Source organism: Nilaparvata lugens, chromosome 5, assembly GCF_014356525.2.
Source record: "Nilaparvata lugens isolate BPH chromosome 5, ASM1435652v1, whole genome shotgun sequence".
Lineage (NCBI taxonomy): Eukaryota > Metazoa > Arthropoda > Insecta > Hemiptera > Delphacidae > Nilaparvata > Nilaparvata lugens.
In genome coordinates, this window is record NC_052508.1 from 65,891,220 (window position 1) to 65,912,692 (window position 21,473).

Here is a 21,473-nt window from a genome sequence, read left to right on the forward strand (position 1 = left end):
TAGTTTTCATTCAGAAATATTAATTATGCATTATCCAATGCAGCTCACAATACTATGTGGGCAGAGAGTATAGAACCTAGAGAGTATAGAGAGATTCTTTACTGTATAGTATAGAATCTACAGTATACAATTTTACAATTTATTTACAATAAATGTACATTCTATACTCTCTGTATAGAGAGAGCTCCTTTCTAGAGATCGAGCTTGCTCTTTTTGGGGATTTGCTCTTTGCTCTTTCAATTATTCCTAAATTTCCAGCTTTCTGCATAATATTTCTCATTTTTATTCATGAACAATTATTTGGTAGATATCAAAAACAAGGGGTGCAACAAGACGTATAAACAAAATGAAAAAAGGATAAGATAAGGGGAAGATGGTATTTGTGAAGAAAAATAAGAAACCGTAAAAGAATAAGAAGAAAGAAAAGTACAGGATTTCCGGAGCAGAAAGCAGTCAGCTTCACTGCCTTGTTCACAAGTAGTGAGACATAGAGTGAGAGGGAAGAACTGAAAGATAGTACAGTACAGTAGATAAAAGGAGAAGGAAGAGGACCGATTGTCTCACGTACAATGAGATCGTGTTTCATTGTTACGAGTTTGTCGGTATCTAGTGTTACTACATGCAGTATCATTGTAGTTTAATTGTTCTTGCTTCTTGTGCATGGAAAAGTAGTGTGAATATGTGAAAGTGAGGGTGTATAGTGAGGTCCACGTTATAATGGCAGTGGAGAAACATAGCAGAACAATGTTGTCGATGCCTTCTATAGACGGTAGCTGATACAGGTTAATGTAATATTAACTTTTTGTGTAGTTGAGAAGTTGATATTGTGGTAATTATTCATATTGAATGAAAAAGACTAAAAAATTGTCAAAAAAACCACTGATTTATTGATAATTAGAAAGACCGGTTTCGGTTATTACACCATTGTCAATCTCTGATAACTGTTCCAGTTTTAGTTTATCAGAGAATGACAATGGTGTAATAACCGAAACCGGTCTTTCTAATTATCAATGAATCAGTGGTTTTTTGACAATTTCTTAGTCTTTTTCATTCAGTAATATTAACTGTTCATACTCGTTTAGAATAATAAATTATATTTTATTAAGCAAATTATATTTTTTAATGATTTCATAATGAATATTAATGATTAAGATGGAATATTTTGTTGATTAATTATTAATGCCTACATTTTTAAAAGACGATCTGGTAACAGAGCAAAGCGAGAAAGATATAGCGCTATCCGCTTTGTTGAATGATAGACAAGGATAACAATAACAATGCTAAACAAACACTGCCATTATAACGTGGACCCAACTATAGGTAACATAAACCAGTATTATGTTGAAGCGAGTAGTTTATTTCAAATCATAAGTTGAATCGATAAACGAATAAAATTAAAAATATTTGTATAAAAGCATCAGAAGAATAAGAAATGAAGACGAAAAGGATGAGGAGGTGAAGGAGGAGAAGGAGGAGCAAGAAGGAGAAGATGGAGACGAGAAGGAGGTGGTGGAGGAGAAGGAGGAGGATGAGAAAGATGTGGTGAAGGAGGAGGGGAATGAGAAAGAGATGATGGAGGAAGAAGAAGAAAAAGAAGAGGTGGTGGAGGAGCAGAAAGAAGAAGAGGTTGTGGAAGAGGGGAGGAGGAGGAGGAGCAAGATGAGTTGGAGGAGGAGGAGGAAAAGGACGGGGAAGAAGAAAAAGAAGACGAGGAGGAGAAAGAAGAGAAGGTGGTGGAGGAGCAGGAAGAAGAGGTGGTGAAGGAGGAGGGAGAAGAGTAGGAAGATGAGGAAGAGGAGGAGAAGGATGGGGAGGAGAATGGTGAGTAAGAGGAAGAGGAGGAAGAAAAATAGGATGAGGAAGAGGAGAAGTAGGAAGAAGAAGAAGAAGTAGGAAAATAAGGACGAATAAGAAGAAAAAGAAGAGGTGGATGAGGGTGGGAAGGTGGAAGAGGTTCAGGGGAAGAGGAGGATAAGAGGAGGAGGAGTAGGAGGAGGTAGGGAAGGACATCGAGAATGCTTCAGTGAATAAGATGAAAAGTGAGGAAAAAAGAAGCAGGAAAAGAGGTAACAAGAAAAGTAGTACACATGAGTGAATATGATGAAACATGACGTAGTAGAGAAGGAGAAGAAGAATAAGGAAAAATGGAAAGAGCAGAAGGAGGAGAAGGACGTGATAGAAGAGGAGGAAGAAGATAAATAGGAAGAGGAGGAGATGAAGAGAAGAGTATACGTGAATGAACAAAATGAAACATGACAAAATACTGAGGAAAAGAAGGTCAAAATCGTTTGCAGGTTGAACATCTTTTGTTATCATCAATGGTTTGAGACGCTCAAGGTGGTATAATTTCACGGTTACAATTACAATTCGAGTATAAGAAAAAACTGTTGAAAATTTATAAAAAGATTTCCACCGAAAAAAACAGTGCCCATACAATGATTATCATGAAGGAATTATATGAGAAAGATAAATGCTATTCTAAATCACACTCAGAGCCATCTAAGTGATATAATAAGCGAAAAGTCACTTGAAATTCTGGATTACACTTGAAACTGATGTTTCAACTACAGTATATCTTGTTTTAGATAACAGCGAATTATTCGAATCAATATTAATTCAAAACTTACTGATTCAATATTATTTTATGAATGGAAGTTTCCAACCGGCACTTAGAGTATCATTATCCTATTCGATGACACTAACGGAAACAGTAGAAGATTAAATAACCATACAATATAGTACACAGTGATTATTAAAAGATGATTCACACAGATATTTAGAATAAGAAAATAAGGAATGGTCAATACACCTGTTTCAAAAGCACTTCTAGTTTCAGAAGCAATGTAAAGTTGAATAAGGAGGAATGATGACTGTGATCTTAATTGACCGAGCGAAGTGAGGTCTAAGATTCAAGACGGTTTGGCATTTCTCTTAATGTTTAAATGTTTATATGTTTTTATGTTGCGCATTTACGGCGAAACGCGGTAATAGATTTTCATGAAATTTGACAGGTATGTTCCTTTTTAAATTGCGCGACGACGTATATACAAGGTTTTTGAAAATTTTGCATTTCAAGGATAATATAAAAGGAAAAAGGAGCCTCCTTCATAAGCCAATATTACCGTAAAAATGAGACTATAGAATAATTATTCATCATAAATCAGCTGTCGTCGACTATAATACTACCAGTTCAAAAACATCGAACATCTTGAAAATTGTATCTTTCCATCAACGTTAGTAGACAGTTGCAGCCAGACCTGATAACAGCGCTCACACTCACATTCTGGGACGACACGTACGATAGGACAGAAAGCTCTATATTTATTTAGGATTTTATCTAGACATTTTAAATTGATAAATTATTTATTAATTTTTGAGAAAACATAACAACAGGTCAATGTAACTTTCTGAGCGCGAGGTCTACTGTTCACAAAACTACTAGTTAGATCTCGTGTTTGTTTCTTACTGCCGTGTCTAGATTTGGAAACAAATCTTTGACTTTTCATGTAAGGTTTATCTTGTTCTGTATTGTTCTCAGATTGTATCAAAATTTTAATTTGTATCGAAATTTTACAATTCAACAATAGAATTTTTCAATTCTGATACAAATAAAAATTTCGATACAATTTGAGAAGAATATAGAACAAACCCTTACATAAAACGACAAAGATTTGTTTCCATTTCTAGACACGGAAGAATGAAACAACTATTTGGAAGCTATTCTTGAATACTGATAAATAATCGATGGCGCTCCGACCATCCAAAGCTAATTTAGTGAATTATTTAGTTGTTCTAGAGGCTAGACTGACGTCCACAGTGATAAGTGGGCATGTCAGGTTCTGAAACAAAGCGACAACTAGACAGAACTATTTGGACATGCGAGAGCAAAATAAACGGATGTATTTTGGACAACTTTAGCGTATTTAGGAGTCAAACAATCACGTAAGTAGTTGTCGAATTTGGGCTCGATGTACATTAGTACAATTCATCATAAATCAGCACTTACTGTATTTGCAGGTACAGCAAGTGTGTGTGTGTGGGTGAGAGAGAGAGAGAGAGAGAGAGAGAGAGAGGGTGTGGTAGAGAGAGAGTGAGAGGGTGTGGTAGAGAGAGAGATTGATTGATTGAGTACTTTATTTATGTAGATTACAATATATACTGGCTTATACACTTATATACAATAGCTTACAATACAGCAAAATTATAGATGAATTTACAAAATATGAAATAAGAAAATAATTATTGAGCTGTATATGATATGAAAAAAAAAACAATTTGTGATAACTATAGATAAAATAGATAATATTGTTATGCATCTACATAAATTGGCGGAGCTTTGGACATATCAATGTCCATTCTTCGGAAATAATATTTGAAGTATCCTTCCCACTAACTCTCTACCAAAACAAGAGATGAAGAGAGAGAGATTGATTGATTGAGTACTTTATTTATGTAGATTACAATATATACTGGCTTATACACTTATATACAATAGCTTACAATACAGCAAAATTATAGATGAATTTACAAAATATAGACTAAGAAAATAATTATTGAAAGTATATGATATGAAAAAGTAATTTGTAATATAATAACTATGGATAATTATATTGTTATGCATCTACATAAATTGGCGGAGCTTTGGACATATCAATGTCCATTCTTCGGAAATAATATTTGACGTATCCTTCCCACTAACTCTCTACCAAAACAAGAGATGAAGAGAGAGAGATTGAATGATTGAGTACTTTATTTATGTAGATTACAATATATACTGGCTTATACACTTATATACAATAGCTTACAATACAGCAAAATTATAGATGAATTTACATAATATAGACTAAGAAAATAATTATTGAAAGTATATGATATGAAAAAGTAATTTGTAATATAATAACTATGGATAATTATATGTTATGCATCTACATAAATTGGCGGAGCTTTGGACATATCAATGTCCATTCTTCGGAAAGAATATTCGAAGTATCCTTCCCACTAACTCTCTACCAAAACAAGAGACGAAGAGAGAGATTGATTGATTGATTGAGTACTTTATTTATGTAGATTACAATATATACTGGCTTATACACTTATATACAATAGCTTACAATACAGCAAAATTATAGATGAATTTACATAATATAGACTAAGAAAATAATTATTGAAAGTATATGATATGAAAAAGTAATTTGTAATATAATAACTATGGATAATTATATTGTTATGCATCTACATAAATTGGCGGAGCTTTGGACATATCAATGTCCATTCTTCGGAAAGAATATTCGAAGTATCCTTCCCACTAACTCTCTACCAAAACAAGAGACGAAGAGAGAGAGAGAGATAGAGAGAAAAGGAGACGTAAAATAGACTTAGGCCTACAGAGAGACAACTCATCACTTCGAGTAGCAACAGGACGGTCAGACAAACTCAGAAATAGAACAGGTCGATAGCTAGAATGCAACAAAACAAGTAAAAGTTTAGTGAGTCGTTTCAGGCCGACTATAAAAATAATAGATACAGAACTCAACCTCAAAAATAAATCCCTCAATCCATTCAAAATAAGTACCTCATTATTAGAGCAACCTCTTTAGAATGAGTATGGGAATATTGATTATCGAGCCTCAAGTAAGTATGAGGCCCGGTTTCAAAAAAGCCGGTTAAATTTTAAACGTGATTAATTTCACAAGAACCAATCAGAAAAGGCCTTTGAGACGGCTTCTCCGATTGATTCTCGTGGAATTAATCATGATTGAAATTTAACCGGCTTTTCTGCAACCGGCACTAAAACTCTCAATTAACTAGCAGGTAACCCGTGCTCCGCAAGGGTCTAATTAAAAACTTGACACACACTGAAATCTTGAAGAATTAAAAATAGGCCTAAAATCAACCTCGTTAAATTAAGGATCGTTTTGCAAAATTTCAAGTTAATCAGTTGAGTAGTTCAGACGTGATGATGCGTCATTCGTGAATCTCCGTGTATTTTACGGAAAATAATAGAGACAACTATGAGACAACTATGGTCCTTACTTGAGGCTTGAAAATCAAAATTCCCATACTCATCATGAAGATTTTGTTCTAATTTTGAGGTACTTATTTTGAATGGATTGAGGGATTTATTTTTGAGGTTAAGTTCCGTATTATTTTGATAGTCGGCCTGGAACGACTTACTAAACTTTTACTTGTTTTGTTGCATTCTAGCTATCGACCAGTTATATTCCGTGAATTTTTACGTGTATGAGCCGATTCTTTCCTTTTAGAAAAGTACCTCAAAATGACAACAAAATCTTCAGGATGAGTATGAGAAAATTGATCATGAAGCCTCAAGTATTAGTGTTTGTTATTAGAATTAAAAGACAAACAACACCATTAATTATTAGACTTGGAGCATTAAAGATGATTGCTATGAAGCCTTGAAAATATTTTACTTGAAAAGAGAAAGGGAGAAATAGGAGGAGACATAAAGTAAACCGATGAAGATCAGAAGGAAAGGATATAATTAAGATTTACCGACTTTTCAACCATGAAATATCCTATGGTTGTGAAGACTCAATATCAATTAATGGGATCTAAAATTGAAGATGATTGCTGTAAGGCCTTGAAGAATGATAACTGTGAGAAGAAGCGGAAAAGAAGAAGAAGAAGAAGAAGAAGAAGAAGAAGAAGAAGAGAGAACTGAAGAAGAAAAAAGTAAGACTTGGGGAGTGAGGAAGTAAAGGATGAGAATATAAGAAGAACAGAGAACTAAAGAAAAGGAAATAAGAATTGGGGAAAGGTTGAGAATACAGTACAGCAATAACAACCAACATTCCTATCTAAGAATTCCCTTCTATTTCCTATCCCTGCATTAAAACTTCGACCCCATTTCCAAGCCAATATTGCATTGAACAAGCAGCAGTGTTCAACCCCCAACCGAAGATCCAAAGAAAATAGGAAAACAGCAACGTTATTGAGGTCATTCAGCTGACATCTCATTAATATAGAAGTAGAAAAGCGTACGTAGCAGCGAAAATAGACAAGCAAACTATTTTTAAAACATCTCCTTGAATGGAATATAAATCGATTTTTTTAGCTGAGGCCATTGGTTTTGTCATTCATGCATTTTTACAGCCTATAGTAGAATTGGGTATGTGTTTTGGCAAATACATTACATGACCTTCTAATAATGATAATAGAAAACAATATGATTCATTAAAATGAATGATATTGTCAATCAATCAGTTTTAATGACCAAACCAAAGTAATAAACACAAATATTGGATGATGACTATGAAGATCCAATAAGTAAACATAATACAATTAATTTAGACTGTTTGTTGTTCCATCTAAATCGTATATGTAGAATTTACTCGTTTTTAATCTATCTATCTATAATATAATAAAGGAGAGATTCGGCTTATACACGTAAGGGGCAGGAAATTCACGAATGACGCATCATCACGTCTGAACTACTGGACTGATTAACTTGAAATTTTGCATACATTCTTAGGGTCGTTTGCACAGTCAAAGTTTAAACTCGATTTAATCAGCTGGTGGCTTAAACTCAAAATGAAACACATCATAACAAACTAGACTTGATACGGATTTTAATCCAGTTTAAAATGAAATTTAGTTTAAACTGTCACTGTGCAAACGGCCATTAATTTACCGAGGATGGTAATAGGCCTGTTTTGAATTCTTCAAGATTTCAGTAGGTCAAGTTTTCAGTTTGTCAAGTTTTCAAATGGACCGTTGCGGAGCGCGGTTCACTTGCTAGTTACAGAATAGAAGTATGGAGAATATGAAAAAGTAGAAATCTGTTCACAGCTCATGTAAGAAAGTACAATTTTCGTTCGCCTACCATTTTTCCTGTACCACGAACGGACCCAACTGTGTGTAGGAGGCAATTTGATCATATATGCCATAAATTAATCAATTGTAAAACGGAAAATTTTCTCATAAACAGGATCTCAAAGTCAACTTTGCAAGTAATAGAAGATTGGATAAAATTGCAGGGTGAATTCAATAATATCTTATAGTAATTGAAATAGTTATTTGTGCACTAGTGCGCAAAGTGACAGTTTGCTGCACCGAAAGCAACATTTACGCACGAGCCGTAGGCGAGGGCGGAATGGTTTCTTTAGTGCAGCAGAGGAACTTTGCGCACGTATTTCACATTAAATTTTTCCTACAGTTACCATTGAATATGAGAAGTGGTTGATTATGGGTAAAATTATGGCTGAAATCCATCAAATGTTTGTCTGTAATTTTGTTATTAATAACAACTTTAATTCATTTTAGACTTGATAATCCAATTGAAAATTAATAATCGATAATTTATTCAAATTAAAAATTTAATTAATCCAATTAATTTGAAAATTTAAATAATTTCGAGTGAATCTGAAAGAATTCTGATGTAATTCTGATGTTATTCTCGAGAGTTGTATGTATATATTTAAAAATTATGTTTCCCAAACAGGTTTTTACCTTTGGGCTTTATTGTTTTGAAGGATATTTATATATTTTTGTTTTGTAAAATTGTATTGACAATAAAGAAGTTTCAAATCAAAATCAAATCTTAATTTCTAAATAACTTTTCAACCAATCAATTTATGAATAAAAAAATATTATTTTAAATAATGAATAATTAATATTATTCAGAATGTATAATTTAATGAGTTATCATTCTTATTTATTTGAAAATCAGAAAACATATGGATAGAACAAATTCGCATTCAAAATACACGCCAATAATGTCAACAGCTGATTGGGATGGCTGCTAGATAATACGAAAAGTATCAAGAGTACGCAAAGTAATACTTTGCGCACTAGAGCGGAAAAATTATTGCGTTCTTTGCGTCCTGTTATCAGTGCAGGAATGATCACTTTTCAAGGTAATTGTAGGAAAACTTCTGTACCTATATATACTTTTCAATTTTTCTTTTCTTTCTCTTTCTCCTTCCATCCTTCTTACGCCTTTCATCCTTCTTTCTCTTCCCTTCTTCTTCTCTCGCTCGCCAACATTCATCTTTTTGTGAGCATGAAAGTGTTCCTTACAAACTCTATCAGTTTAGTAGTCTACTATATGTACCTATGCCAGCGCACAAACATAGGTTTTACTGGCTTTGTCAGATTGAAAACGAGTTATTTTTAATTTAAGAGTTTATGTGTTATTGGAATCTTATTATGTATTTCTTGCTTGTCTATTATTTTTATGATTCATAGTCTACATTGTCTTCAATTTGACCATTAAATTTGATTTGAGAAGATGAGGAATAGAAGAGGAAGAAAACTGAGATCAAGTAGAATTTTAAATGAATCGGAAAAGCTTCGTTGAAAAAGAGGAAATTAATTCGAAGAGCGCCATCGAATTAGGAAGTAGATAGATCCAATTAATTGGATTGGTATCAATGATCATGAATATTCAGTATCGGTTGGCTTAGGCCGCTTTCACTGTTGAAGGGAGTGAGAGGGTTTTCCAATGCGGTAGTTCAGAAAACCACCACAGGCTGCGCTTTGAAGCCATTACTTTCAACAGGACCTCAGTTGGCTACTTTCCAGACATATCCTATTAATTGTCTTGTTGGCTTCTCACTTATTTTTCCATCACATACGACATACGTGATTCACTCTCTCTTTCGCTTTACTCTCGATTACATCCCATTCAAGTTCCCAGCGTGGACCAATCGTAAATTCAGGACTGAATTGGACTATTGTTGGTTCAGAGAAAGTTTACATGTACTAGTCAAACATCATTATTACGGAGCGGAATTATGCGCAGTTGGTGGTTTGCATACAACCACGATAATTGAGTCTTCATTATCATAATACAGAATAGTAAATGATAGACAAAATGAAAGTTTGTGTTGGGGATAGTTTTGAATGCGGATGGACATTGTGTACTAGTGAAGTTGGATCGCATTAAATTCATGAGTGGAAACTATAATTTTAATCGTAGACTGACATTTGATTTGCCTGTCTTTTGACAATCACCCTTTAAAACTTCAGTTTGAACTGGTAGAACTTCGAGTATCAATTGGACAAAAATCATGAAGTGTTAAACATAACCTATTTTTGGACAATTTCTATCTAAATTTGGGAAAGGAACAGTTTTGGGCTTTAAGCCTGTTGTTCCTTTCCCCAATCATTCATAGTTGAGAATGATATTGTATCTATCAATGTATTCAAAAAATAAATAAATAAGTAAAGAACATATACGACTTTCTACCACTTAGCCTGAGGCTAGGCACACACCAGTTAGTTAAGGCAAGACAAGACATGATCAGACACAATACTTCACATAGTTGCTTATGACGCAACACAAACTGATTAGTCATTGCAATTAGACATGTCTTCATAAGCAACAATGTGAAGTATTGTGACTGAACGTGACTGATCATGTCTTGTCTTGACTAACTGGTGTGTGCCTAGCCTTAGGCTGGGCGTACACCGGTTAGTCAAGACAAGACTAGTCACGTTTAGTCACAATACTTCACATAGTTTCTTATGAAGACATGTCTAATTGCAAACACTAATCAGTGTGAGTTGCGTCATAAGCAACAATATGAAGTATTGTGACTAAACGTGTCTGATCATGTCTTGTCTTGACTAACTGGTGTGCGCCTAGCCTTCAAGTTTAACTCACAAGCACATCATAAGCTCTGAAGATATCTAGCAGTTGATCATACCCTGTACCTTGGTACAGGTTGAATACTTGAATTTAGTTGAGTTCCAGAATGATATTTCATGAAATGTATATGTCTAAATTGTTTAGTAAAATCTTTCTCACTCTTCTTATTCCTTCTTTTCTCACATATAGAAGAGTTTTTATAGAAGTATATTTCTTGATTTTCATCATTTTACGGTTTATGGCTCACGTATCATGATATTCCATAACTTCTAGGAGCAATGAAAAAAGAAAAAAGGTTCAGAAGCAGACTTACTATATACTTACTAAACACTAACTAATTGATAATACACACAAAAACTAACAAAACCTACTCTAGAACATGGTACGCCATAGTGGAGTAGGTCAATTTCCACACAGAAAAAACTAAACAAGTAGAGAACACATTATAAGAATCTTTTGTAATAACTATTGTATGTAATATTGTAATTTATCTAATATTAATGTAATTGATGTAGTTTTAGTTTTTTTTTTGGGAAATAAACATTTATTTATTATTTATTTATTTTATTATTTATTTATTTATTTATTTATTTATTTTATTATTATTTTATTTACTTAGTGCCGTTTGCACAGTACAGTTTAAACCAAATTTCATCTTAAACTGGATTAAATCTATATCAAGTATTTGTTATAATGTAATTCATTTTGAGTTTAAGCCAACAGCTGATTGAATTCAGTTTAAACTTCCACTGTGCAAACGGCCCTTAGAAGGCAATACTATAGTGAGGTGCACGTTGTAATGGCAGTGGAGAAAGATAGGAAAACAACGTTGCCGATCCTCTGTCTTGTTAATGCCTTCTATAGACAGTAGCTGATACAGGTTTATTGATGTAATTTTAACTGTTCATTCTCTTTTAAAATAATCAATTATATTTTATTAAGCAAGAAATTATATTATTCAATAATTGCATAATGAATTTTAATGAATAATATGAAATATTTTGTTAATTATTAATTCTACATTGTTAAAAGACGATCTGGGAACAGAGCAAAGCGAGAAAGAGATAGAACTATTTGCTTTGTTGAATGATAGACAAGGATAGCAATACCAATATCGGGGCACCGACCTTCGCTCGTTATTTTTATTTATTGATATACAGAGCACAATTCTCTAAAATGATCGTGTTTATATTTCACAGCTGACTATATGTCATCTTAAGAGTTTCGGCGATGCGATATTTTGATTTTTCACATACTTACTCGCTCACTCTCTTTTTTACTATCCACAGCTGTTTCAGCCAAGGATGAATTATCCTTTTAATGTCGTTCAGCGAGTTTTTCCATGGATGAGACCTAGTGCAATGAAATTTTTATATCACAAACCTACTATGTTCCAAATTTCGTGAAAATCGTTAGAGCCGTTTTCGAGATCCGTTGAACATAGATAACCAGATATAAATATATAAAAATACAGAAATTGCTTGCTTAATATAATAGGATTGCTAATCAAACACTGCCAAAATAAAGTGGAACTCACTATAGCCTGATTGGAAGTTGTTGAAATGAGACGTTGTTAATATTAAACTTGTTTTAATATCATTCAATGAGATTATTTTTCTCGGTACTTAAATATTAAATATTTAGAATAAACCTATTTTGCTTTTCAATTTATATTTTTTCTGGGCTAGGTATTGAGAAATCTGTGTACATCTATGGTATCCTGTGATCTGTGGGTGGCGATTATGAGCTCAAAACAAGATGGTAAATTTCCAATCGCCCTGTTCTCACCGTGAACACGTGGGAAAGATACAAAGTTCGGGACTTCGCCTAGGGTCAAACAAAAATAATAATCTATGAGAACGATTATAACACACTGATTCAAAAATCTCAATTCTGGAGGATTGGAACATAGGAACCGTAGAAAAAGATAAGGATAAGGAAGGGGGGAAACCGTGAATATGATGAGGGGTGGGGGAGGGAAAGGTGACTGAACCAGAAAGCAACAAAAAATCCAAACTACCTGCGACCCTACAGACCCAACTCATTGTGGTAGTCTATATATAATATAGCTAGAGCCACAGACTGTATAACTATATTTTAAAACACCATATTGCCTGGTCTAGTTCAGCCGTGTCAAGTGCAGGACTCCACGTATTACCTATCCCTATTGGAAAAAAAGAAGTTATGTACTTTCACCTTCCAAAATAAAACTGAAGGTCACAATTATTGACAAAGCCCCTTCCTATAGTAAAAGTGTATTTTGTAAGTAAAGATAGATAGGCTGTCTTTATTTTAACCTGAGAGTTGAAACATAGATAAAAGAATGCTATTTTAATACATTTCACAAAATGTAATATTCAACTATTCTGAATAAAATTGAATAATCATATATATTAACTTAATTGTATTATATTATATTGTATATTCTTATTTTTTGTGCAGACTCAAAAACGTTACTGTAATGTAATGAAGGCTTTTTAATGTGTAGATAAAGTCCCCATTTTAAAAAGTGCATAAGTGGATTTCAGATTGAAGAGTGACAGTCTTTAAAAGTTTTATCACATTATTATGCAACTAAGCTTCACTTGAAATAGTGAACTTAAATGAATTATTTATATCATTGAATAATAAAATATAAATTAAGAGAAAACAGAAAAGATATTCTATACTAGTAGTTCTGTGAACGAACAGTAGACCTCACGCAGTATTCTCATCCACAAGTACCTGATTGAAACTATAGACCTTATGGAAATACAGCAATAGACTGGCTTCTCCACACAAATGTGTATCACTTGTCAGCTGATTTATGATGAATAATATTCTATAGTCTGATTTTTACTCTAATATTGGCGTATGAAGGAGGCTCCTTTTTTCTTCTATATTAGTCCTTGAAATGCAAAATTTCCAAAAACCTTGTATATACGTCGACGCGCAATTTAAAAAGGAACATACCTGTCAAATTTCATGAAAATCTATTACCGCGTATCGCCGTAAATGCGCAACATATAAATATATAAACATTAAGAGAAATGCCAAACCGTCGACTTGAATCTTAGACCTCACTTCGCTCGGTCAAAAAAGATTATACATAAAAAGAGAAAAGATATTCTTTTGTCTATGGTATAAGTGAAACATGAAGCCTTTCAATGAATCAATTGAATGCCTTTAAATTTAAAGTTATGATCATAATTTGAATACTGATTAATCGGGGAATGAAGGGTTTATAGTTGTTAATAGTTGGTTTTATCCGTTTTGAACTATATTTTCAACGACACTACAGTCTAATTAGACTAAAACGTATTATTAATTGCAGTTCGTAACCTAATGGATAGTGAAGTAGATGAGTTAGTTTTAGTTATACTGTGTGATTGATTTCCACATCAGTGACAGTGAAAGTAATCGGTACAGTGAGAATATCATTTACATAAGCTCTAATGGCACTATTCATACTCGCTCGGCCGTGCTTAGTGGGAACAGTCCAATCAGAATTCATGGAAATTATATTTTCACTATGCTAGTCACTTTCACTGTCCCTGATATTGTAAATGATAAGAAAACAGTGGATGCTGGAATAACCAATAGCAACAAACGAGTTGTACGATAATTTAGAACCAATGATTTGAAGGACTTACAAGTTTATTTCAGTTTAAAGCTAGATAAAGTTTATAATAGATGATGATTAGTCATGTTAATTAGTCACAACATAGTAACTTTTATTGTTTATCATACCCTTCAACACTAATCTACTATTTATTTATACATTGATACATACAATATCATTCTCAAATGTGAATGATTGGGAAAGGAACAACAGGCTTAAAGCCCAAAACTGTTCCTTTCCCAAATTTAGATAGAAATTGTCCAAAAATAGGTTATGTTTACACTTTATGATTTTTGTCCAATTTTGAGTCTAAAATATATAAAATAAGGTGATCCCTTGTCTAGTGGATAGAGTGCCTGCGTAGCAGCTTAGAGGTGGTCCCGTGTTCAAACCCGGATATAAATAAAAAATTTTGGTCAGGTAATTCCCATGTTGTCGCTTACCTGTTCAGGTATGGAAGTGAATGTTGTTCCTTCTCCGTGAAGACAAGTGGATAATCCCAACACTGAGTTCACCATACGGATAGTTTCATACAATTACAATCTCGACACACAATAATCAACACAGTAAAATAAAAACGGTAAAGAAATAAACGCGCGAACAAACGAAATATTTTGCAGAAACACAAGACTTCACACCTTCCTCGCTACCGGTGAACCACTGAGTGACTCATTTCAAATATTTCGGATCTGCGCATGCGCTGTAACCTGCTTTTACCGTTTGCTCACCACTACAGTGGAAAACCAGGTCTGTGACGAATTCTAAGGAGGAAGCTCGTCAAGATACAGGGATCGGCTGATTGAGTTTTGTATCTGTTACAAACTATGTAAAAAACTAGACATCAACTTGAATTTCAAGTTAGGAAATGCAAGAGTTCAAGACTTAAAATTGAAATACCTCCCCCCAAGCTGGAGAACTCGCTACATATGACGTAGATATTCTGTCAGCTGTCCCATAGCCTATAGAAGGCAGTGGGTAGACAGTGGTCTCCTCCGCCCACCCCCATCAACAATGACACACCGCCCCCTAAATATCCCAAATATTAGTATGAGCCCCCCTGTCTATTCAGGAATCTTTTGGGGCCCATTCTTGTGGACAACCTTTTGTCATGTTTATTATCACTTCACTTTTGTGAAGTGGAACACACTACTGACTTTTTTGGGGCCCTACAAGAACCAAGCACAAGCACCAAATAGTTCAAGTTGCGTTTACCATTGCATGCAATATTAATAATCCAACTGACAGATGTTTTATAGTTTGTAATCAATTGTATGTAAGTGAGAATACATTGACAACTGAATTGTATTTTCAAATGATAAATTACTGAGAAGATTATCATACACTTTCAATGCATAAGACCAAATTATCGTACGCAAAATAGCAGAGTATGTTGCGTTGAGGACACTTTGTCTGACCAATAACCTTACTACTGATGACGACTCCTCGTAGATAGATAGATCGATAAATGCCTTTTTGAACGAGCGTTAGCGAAGTTCTCACTTTTGACTTAATAGAGCCCAATGCCATTTTCTGTCTGTTTGTATGTTCGACAAGAACTTTAGAGAGAATCGATCAATCAGCTTCAAATTTTGAAGACGAATTCTTCTAACCTTTTTACAGGTCAAGTTCGTTGGACAACAAAATTGACTTGGTCCTTTTTCAGGATATAAAAATAAAATTGAAAGTGCATTAGAAAAACATTTGTTTTGATTTGTCATTTATCAATCAGCTGGAATTATTTGCATTCTATTTCTGTAATTTTTCTATTCATTTGAAGAATCTGATGCTATTATTATTGGCAGTTGTCACACAGACTTTATGAGATGACACATGATTTCAGCCGAATTAATTTATAAATTCTATATTAACTCGCTTCCGTTAACGTCTGTCTGCCAGTCTGTAACATACACGTAATTAATACTACTTGTGATAGCAGTTACTATGATAAATTTTATTTGTTCAAAGTGTAAAAATGTGAGTAGAAGCTACTTATTGGTGTTCACTAACACTTGATTATTCAATGTATAGATACCCTACTCATTCATTCCATTTTTGTATCATTTACTAGGTATCTTCAAATGCATCATCATTGAATCTGTTTGAGATATCGATGTGCGGGATTCGCCATTAATTTTCCTTTGAAATTCTGTATCGAAATCATGTATCACATGACCACCTTCCCATTCGAAAAAATGAAGTTGGATCCAGAATTAAGCTGGATTCGAAATGATCCACATTTGGATTGTTGGATTGGAAAGATCCACATGACGGATCCAAGATGGCGGACGAAAGTTTTGAAGCGACAGAAAGTTTTCCCATGGAACCTACTACTGTATGTAATATCATACTTTCTTGTAAAAGATTATATTTAGCGGTTTCCATAATAATTCTCACCAACACTGTATTATTATAAGTTGCGGATCTCACAGATCAATACAACAGTTCATGAGCGAGTTCTTCAACCCAGGGGGTTCTAGTTAAAAAAGTAGGGGGAAAATAGTTTCCACAGATATCTTTTGATACATATCTGTTGCTGCATATGATACAAAACTCTGTAGCGTATCACAGAGCTTCCTATTTACATTCATTGACAAAACACCCACGCTGGCCTGTTCATCGTTCATCCACTACCGCAAGCCGCCGCAAGAAACAAGGTTGACAAAACGTGGACAAGAAAAAAGAAGATGATAAAGAAGGTAGGAGAATATGAAGAAGAATCGCCAAAACCCCCTCATTCATCAACTGTCAACTACACGTGGGAGACAAATAAAGTCCTATTCTCAAATCACATAAAATCCCAGCTATTGCCTGTTTCAAATTAAATCAACAGTGCTATAAATGTTTTTGGACAGTTTTTTTTTATAAAAATCTAATAATGTTATCAGTTTATGCATCAAAATACCGACTCTCCATTATCCTCTGTTGCAATTGAAGGTGGCAGTTTAATAGATTTTGGACAATTTTCCAGTTGGGACCAGTTCAATACTGTACTTTACAGTTTTCGAAAAAAATTACTTTGAATACACATTTACACAACCTTCGTCCGTTTGTACTCAATCTTTATGCTCAAAACTTTATAAGATTAACTATAAATAAACATCAATTCATTCACATACTTCATGGAATACTTTGCTAATATACTCCCATATCGGTAAAAGCTAGAGTTTATTTCAAGATAAGTGTATGAAATGATAATTTTGTAATAACTTTCAGAACATAGTGTATAATCCGTTATAATAACTTTTCTTGATTCTGTTACGATTTGTATTATAGTATATAACTTTTAGTTTCGATTCACCTATATATATAAAAGCGAAATGGCACTCACTCACTGATTGACTGACTGACTGACTGACTGATTGATTCACTCACTCACTCGCAGAACTAAAAATCTACCGGACCAAAAAAGTTCAAATTTGGTAGGTATGTTCAGTTAGCCCTTTAGAGGCGCACTAAGAAATCTTTTGGCGATATTTCAACTCTAAGGGTGGTTTCTAAGGGTTTAAAGTTCGTCTTTTAGCATGTATATTCTTCTTATTCCAATATCTTAAAATTATAATTGAAATGTGCATACCATAATATGTTAATATAGAACTAGAATCTAGAGAGAGTACCTCTTCGAAACAGTTGTTAACTGGTAGGTAACTAAATTAAAAATTTTGTCAGGTTGGCATTAAGTTGAGTCTACATGCAGGCGAGCGAAGCGAGCCCGCTGATCTCATTTTTGGACGATCCAGTCTGGGGTCCAGGGGGCGGAGCCCCCTGGCTAGACGGATATGGCGAGCGAAGCGAGCCTGACGGCTAGTGATATAATATTTGTATTTTTGAATCGCACTCACTTTTAGTGAAGAAGTTCCACTTATGCCAGTAGTGCCTTTTTATATAAATTTATTTATAATATTGTTAATTTTATTGTACTGTATACTTCTAAAATTTTGTTAACTTTATTATTTTGTGATTGTAGATTTATGTCTGTAAAATTATTTGGCAAATAAATTACAATTTCAATTTCAATTATTTAAACTTTATGGTTCACTTCATTCACTTTCAAAATACAACTCAGAACTACCAATAATACTATTTTCTTATTTACCTGATTGACGTAGCAATGAGTTGACCGCAATGCTGAACTGTTTGTAGGTGAGATGACCGCGGCCTTTCGGGTCCAGAGTTCTGATAATATCGGCTGCATCTTCCTGAAAAATTTCCAAAATTTCATTTTATTTTGAGGGTTTGAACTATTCCTATGGGAAGGTGATAATCGACCAACAACCGTTTGCGTCGAATCGTAACAACTATAGTGTGGTCCACGTTATTATGACAGTATTTAGTTATTTATTAATTTATTTATTTATCATTTACAATCAACTCAAGGACAAAGAAACAGACTACAGTCCGAAACTTCTTTTCATCCCAATTTCATAAAATAAATTGTCCAAATAAAGGTTATGTGCGACTTTTCAATTCTTCACTAACTTCTTCCACATTGAAACAAAACACAAACACTTGAAGCAATTAATTTTGAAATTAGAAAGATTAGGATCCGAATTGATAACAAAATTCCTTCTACTTTGCACTCAAAACAGTAATTTGACTGATATCAGTGTTGCTATCCTTGTCTATCATTCGGCAAAGCATAGAGCGTTATCCTTTACTAACGTTGCCTATTCGTTTTTACAACGAAATGGCGACTAATCAAGTCATCGACCAATCAGAGATCTCCTTGGTTTTGACACGTGGACTACGGTACTAACACAGCCACTCTAACGTCAATTTCATGTTATTGCCCTGAGAAGTGTATCGAACGATAAGACATTTTATAAATTGTATTTTTAATCTATTATCTTATTAATTTCAAAAAGGGTACTATAATTCTATTTTATTAATGAAAATGAGTAGCCCTGAATGCATACAGTTCTGTTTAGGGTTTTCAGTATAATATAGGGTTATCCATTCAATCCAAGAACGACTGAACTGGAAAAGTTTAAATTTGATTCACAGGTTCGCAATGCTAAGTATTAATCTCAACAATTTTGAACTTTTCGTTTCTATAATTTTATCAGATTTTTTCAAAGAATTCCATCATATTTTTCAAGTAGGGCCTAGACTTGATGAGGTCGGATATGTAAGTTCCCCACATCATTTCAATAATAAATAAAAATAAGTACGTAGCTCTGCTTTCATACATTGAAGACTGAACAAATAGACTGTGGGGAGTTGGAATGATGCGTTCAAATTTTGAGAATCAGTAATGTAGACGATTGATCAAAAACATGTACATAAACTATGACCAACTTTGTCACTTTGCAATGCAATTCTTCTTATACAATAACATTTCAAATCTTCTTAAAATTATGAAAGCAGAGCTACGTACTTATTTTTATTTATAAAATAAAATAAATCATAGTGCCCTTTTTTGAAATTAATAAAATAATAGATTAAGAATACAAATTATAACAACTAGTTTCAGTATATTTTTTATCAGTAATTTATATTCTTAATCTATTATTTTATTAATTTCAAAAAAGGGTACTTCTATTTCATAAACATTTCACATCTATGAGTACCTACTCTCTATCCTGATTGCCACAGAAAAAAGGAATAATATGTGATCTTTCTATGTGGTATCTCAGTGATTCATCAGTCTACTACATGTAGGCATTGAATCGTAACATTCACTAAAATTCAAACCATTGCGTTGCAACCGCATGTTGTATTACATGACAATAATTGCCACATAACAACACAAAAATCCTAATTAATGTTTCACAATAGTCCTGTTATCAGTCACTCTGATTGTTATCCAGAGTGGAAACCTTACAATTAGACAACAGTGAAATTAGTTGATACAGTAGGTCTATTGTGGTGATTAGATACCGGTAGATACATGGTAGCCTACCATCCGGTACCGGGTACCACTAATTTAGTCAATCCTTTTTGCAAATGTACGGTATACTATACTTGAATTAGTGGCAGGATCACAGACGAGTGTATTCATCAACTACTATCAACCTGAGATACAAGACTATATCACAGATACATCTTCTTCTTCTTCTTCTTCTTCTTCTTCTTCTTCTTCTTCTTCTTCTTCTTCTTCTTCTTCTTCTTCTTTTCTTCTTCTCTTTTTTCTCTTCTTCTCTTCTTCTTCTTCTTCTTCTTCTTCTTCTTCTCTTCTTCTTCTTCTTCTTCTTCTTCTTCTTCTTTTCTCTTTTTTCTTCTTCGTCTTCTTCTCTCTTCTTCTTCTTCTTCTTCTTCTTCTTCTTCTTCTATTCTTCTTCTTCTCTTCGTCTCTTCTTCTTCTTCTTCTTCTTTTCTTCTTCTTCTTTTCTTCTCTTTTCTCTTCTATTCTTATTCTTATTCTTATTCTTATTCTTATCTTATTCTTATTCTTTCTATTCTTATTCTTATTTTCTTATTCTTATTCTTATTCTTATCTTATTCTTATTCTTATTCTTATTCTTCTCTTATTCTTTTTCTTTCTTTTCTTATCTTTCTTATTCTATTCTTATTCTTATTCTTATTCTTTTCTTTTTTATTCTTATTCTTATTCTTTTCTTATCTTATTCTTATTCTTATTCTATTCTTATTCTTATTCTTATTTTATTTCTTATTCTATTCTTTTCTTATTCTTATCTTATTCTTATTCTTATTCTTATTCTTATCTTATTCTTATTCTTATTCTTATTCTTAAAGGACCTCCTTCATACGCCAATATTACAGTAAAAATCAGACTATAGTAATATTCATCATAATCAGCTGACAAGTGATTAAACAGATGTGTGGAGAAGCCAGTCTATTGCTGTATTTCCATAAGGTCTATAGTTTCAATCAGGTACTTGTGGATGAGAATACTGCGTGAGGTCTACTGTTCACAGAACTATATTTATTTATGTCTGTCCACGGATCTCGGAAACGCTCTAACGATTTTGATGAAATTTGCAATATAGGAGGTTCTTGATAAACTCGGAAAAACTTGCTGAAGGACATTAAAAGGATAATAATATTCATCTTGGAAAAACAGCTGCTGCTTTCGTCGTCTGTCAATAGTATCAATAAAGATAATGGAAGATGCGAGTGCGTGTGTGGGAGTGAGACAGAATTATGTTCAGCTGTTGAACTATAGTTCAATCAGTTGATCTCACGAGAAACATCAACTGGTAAGAAATTAAAGAACATTGTCAACAAATCTGATTTGTTGACATGACCAACGATAAGATTTTATTGAAGATCCATTATTTTTTTATATTGACTAATATTGTA

At 33.4% G+C, this 21,473-nt stretch overlaps 1 protein-coding gene across 4 annotated transcripts in view; it reads right to left on the reverse strand.

Annotated features, from left to right (window-relative positions):
- Positions 1-21,473, reverse strand: part of LOC111047403 (rab11 family-interacting protein 4-like) — a 297,989-nt gene that overhangs the window by 165,894 nt on the left and 110,622 nt on the right. For 2 of the 4 annotated variants that reach the window (XM_039429081.1, XM_039429079.1), the window contains exon 3: positions 18,307-18,409. In XM_039429081.1, coding sequence (XP_039285015.1) covers positions 18,307-18,409 — 103 coding nt within the window. Of the gene's footprint in view, positions 1-14,656; positions 14,938-18,306; positions 18,410-21,473 lie in introns of those variants that run through there. The other 2 variants (XM_039429082.1, XM_039429083.1) reach the window with 2 other exon arrangements.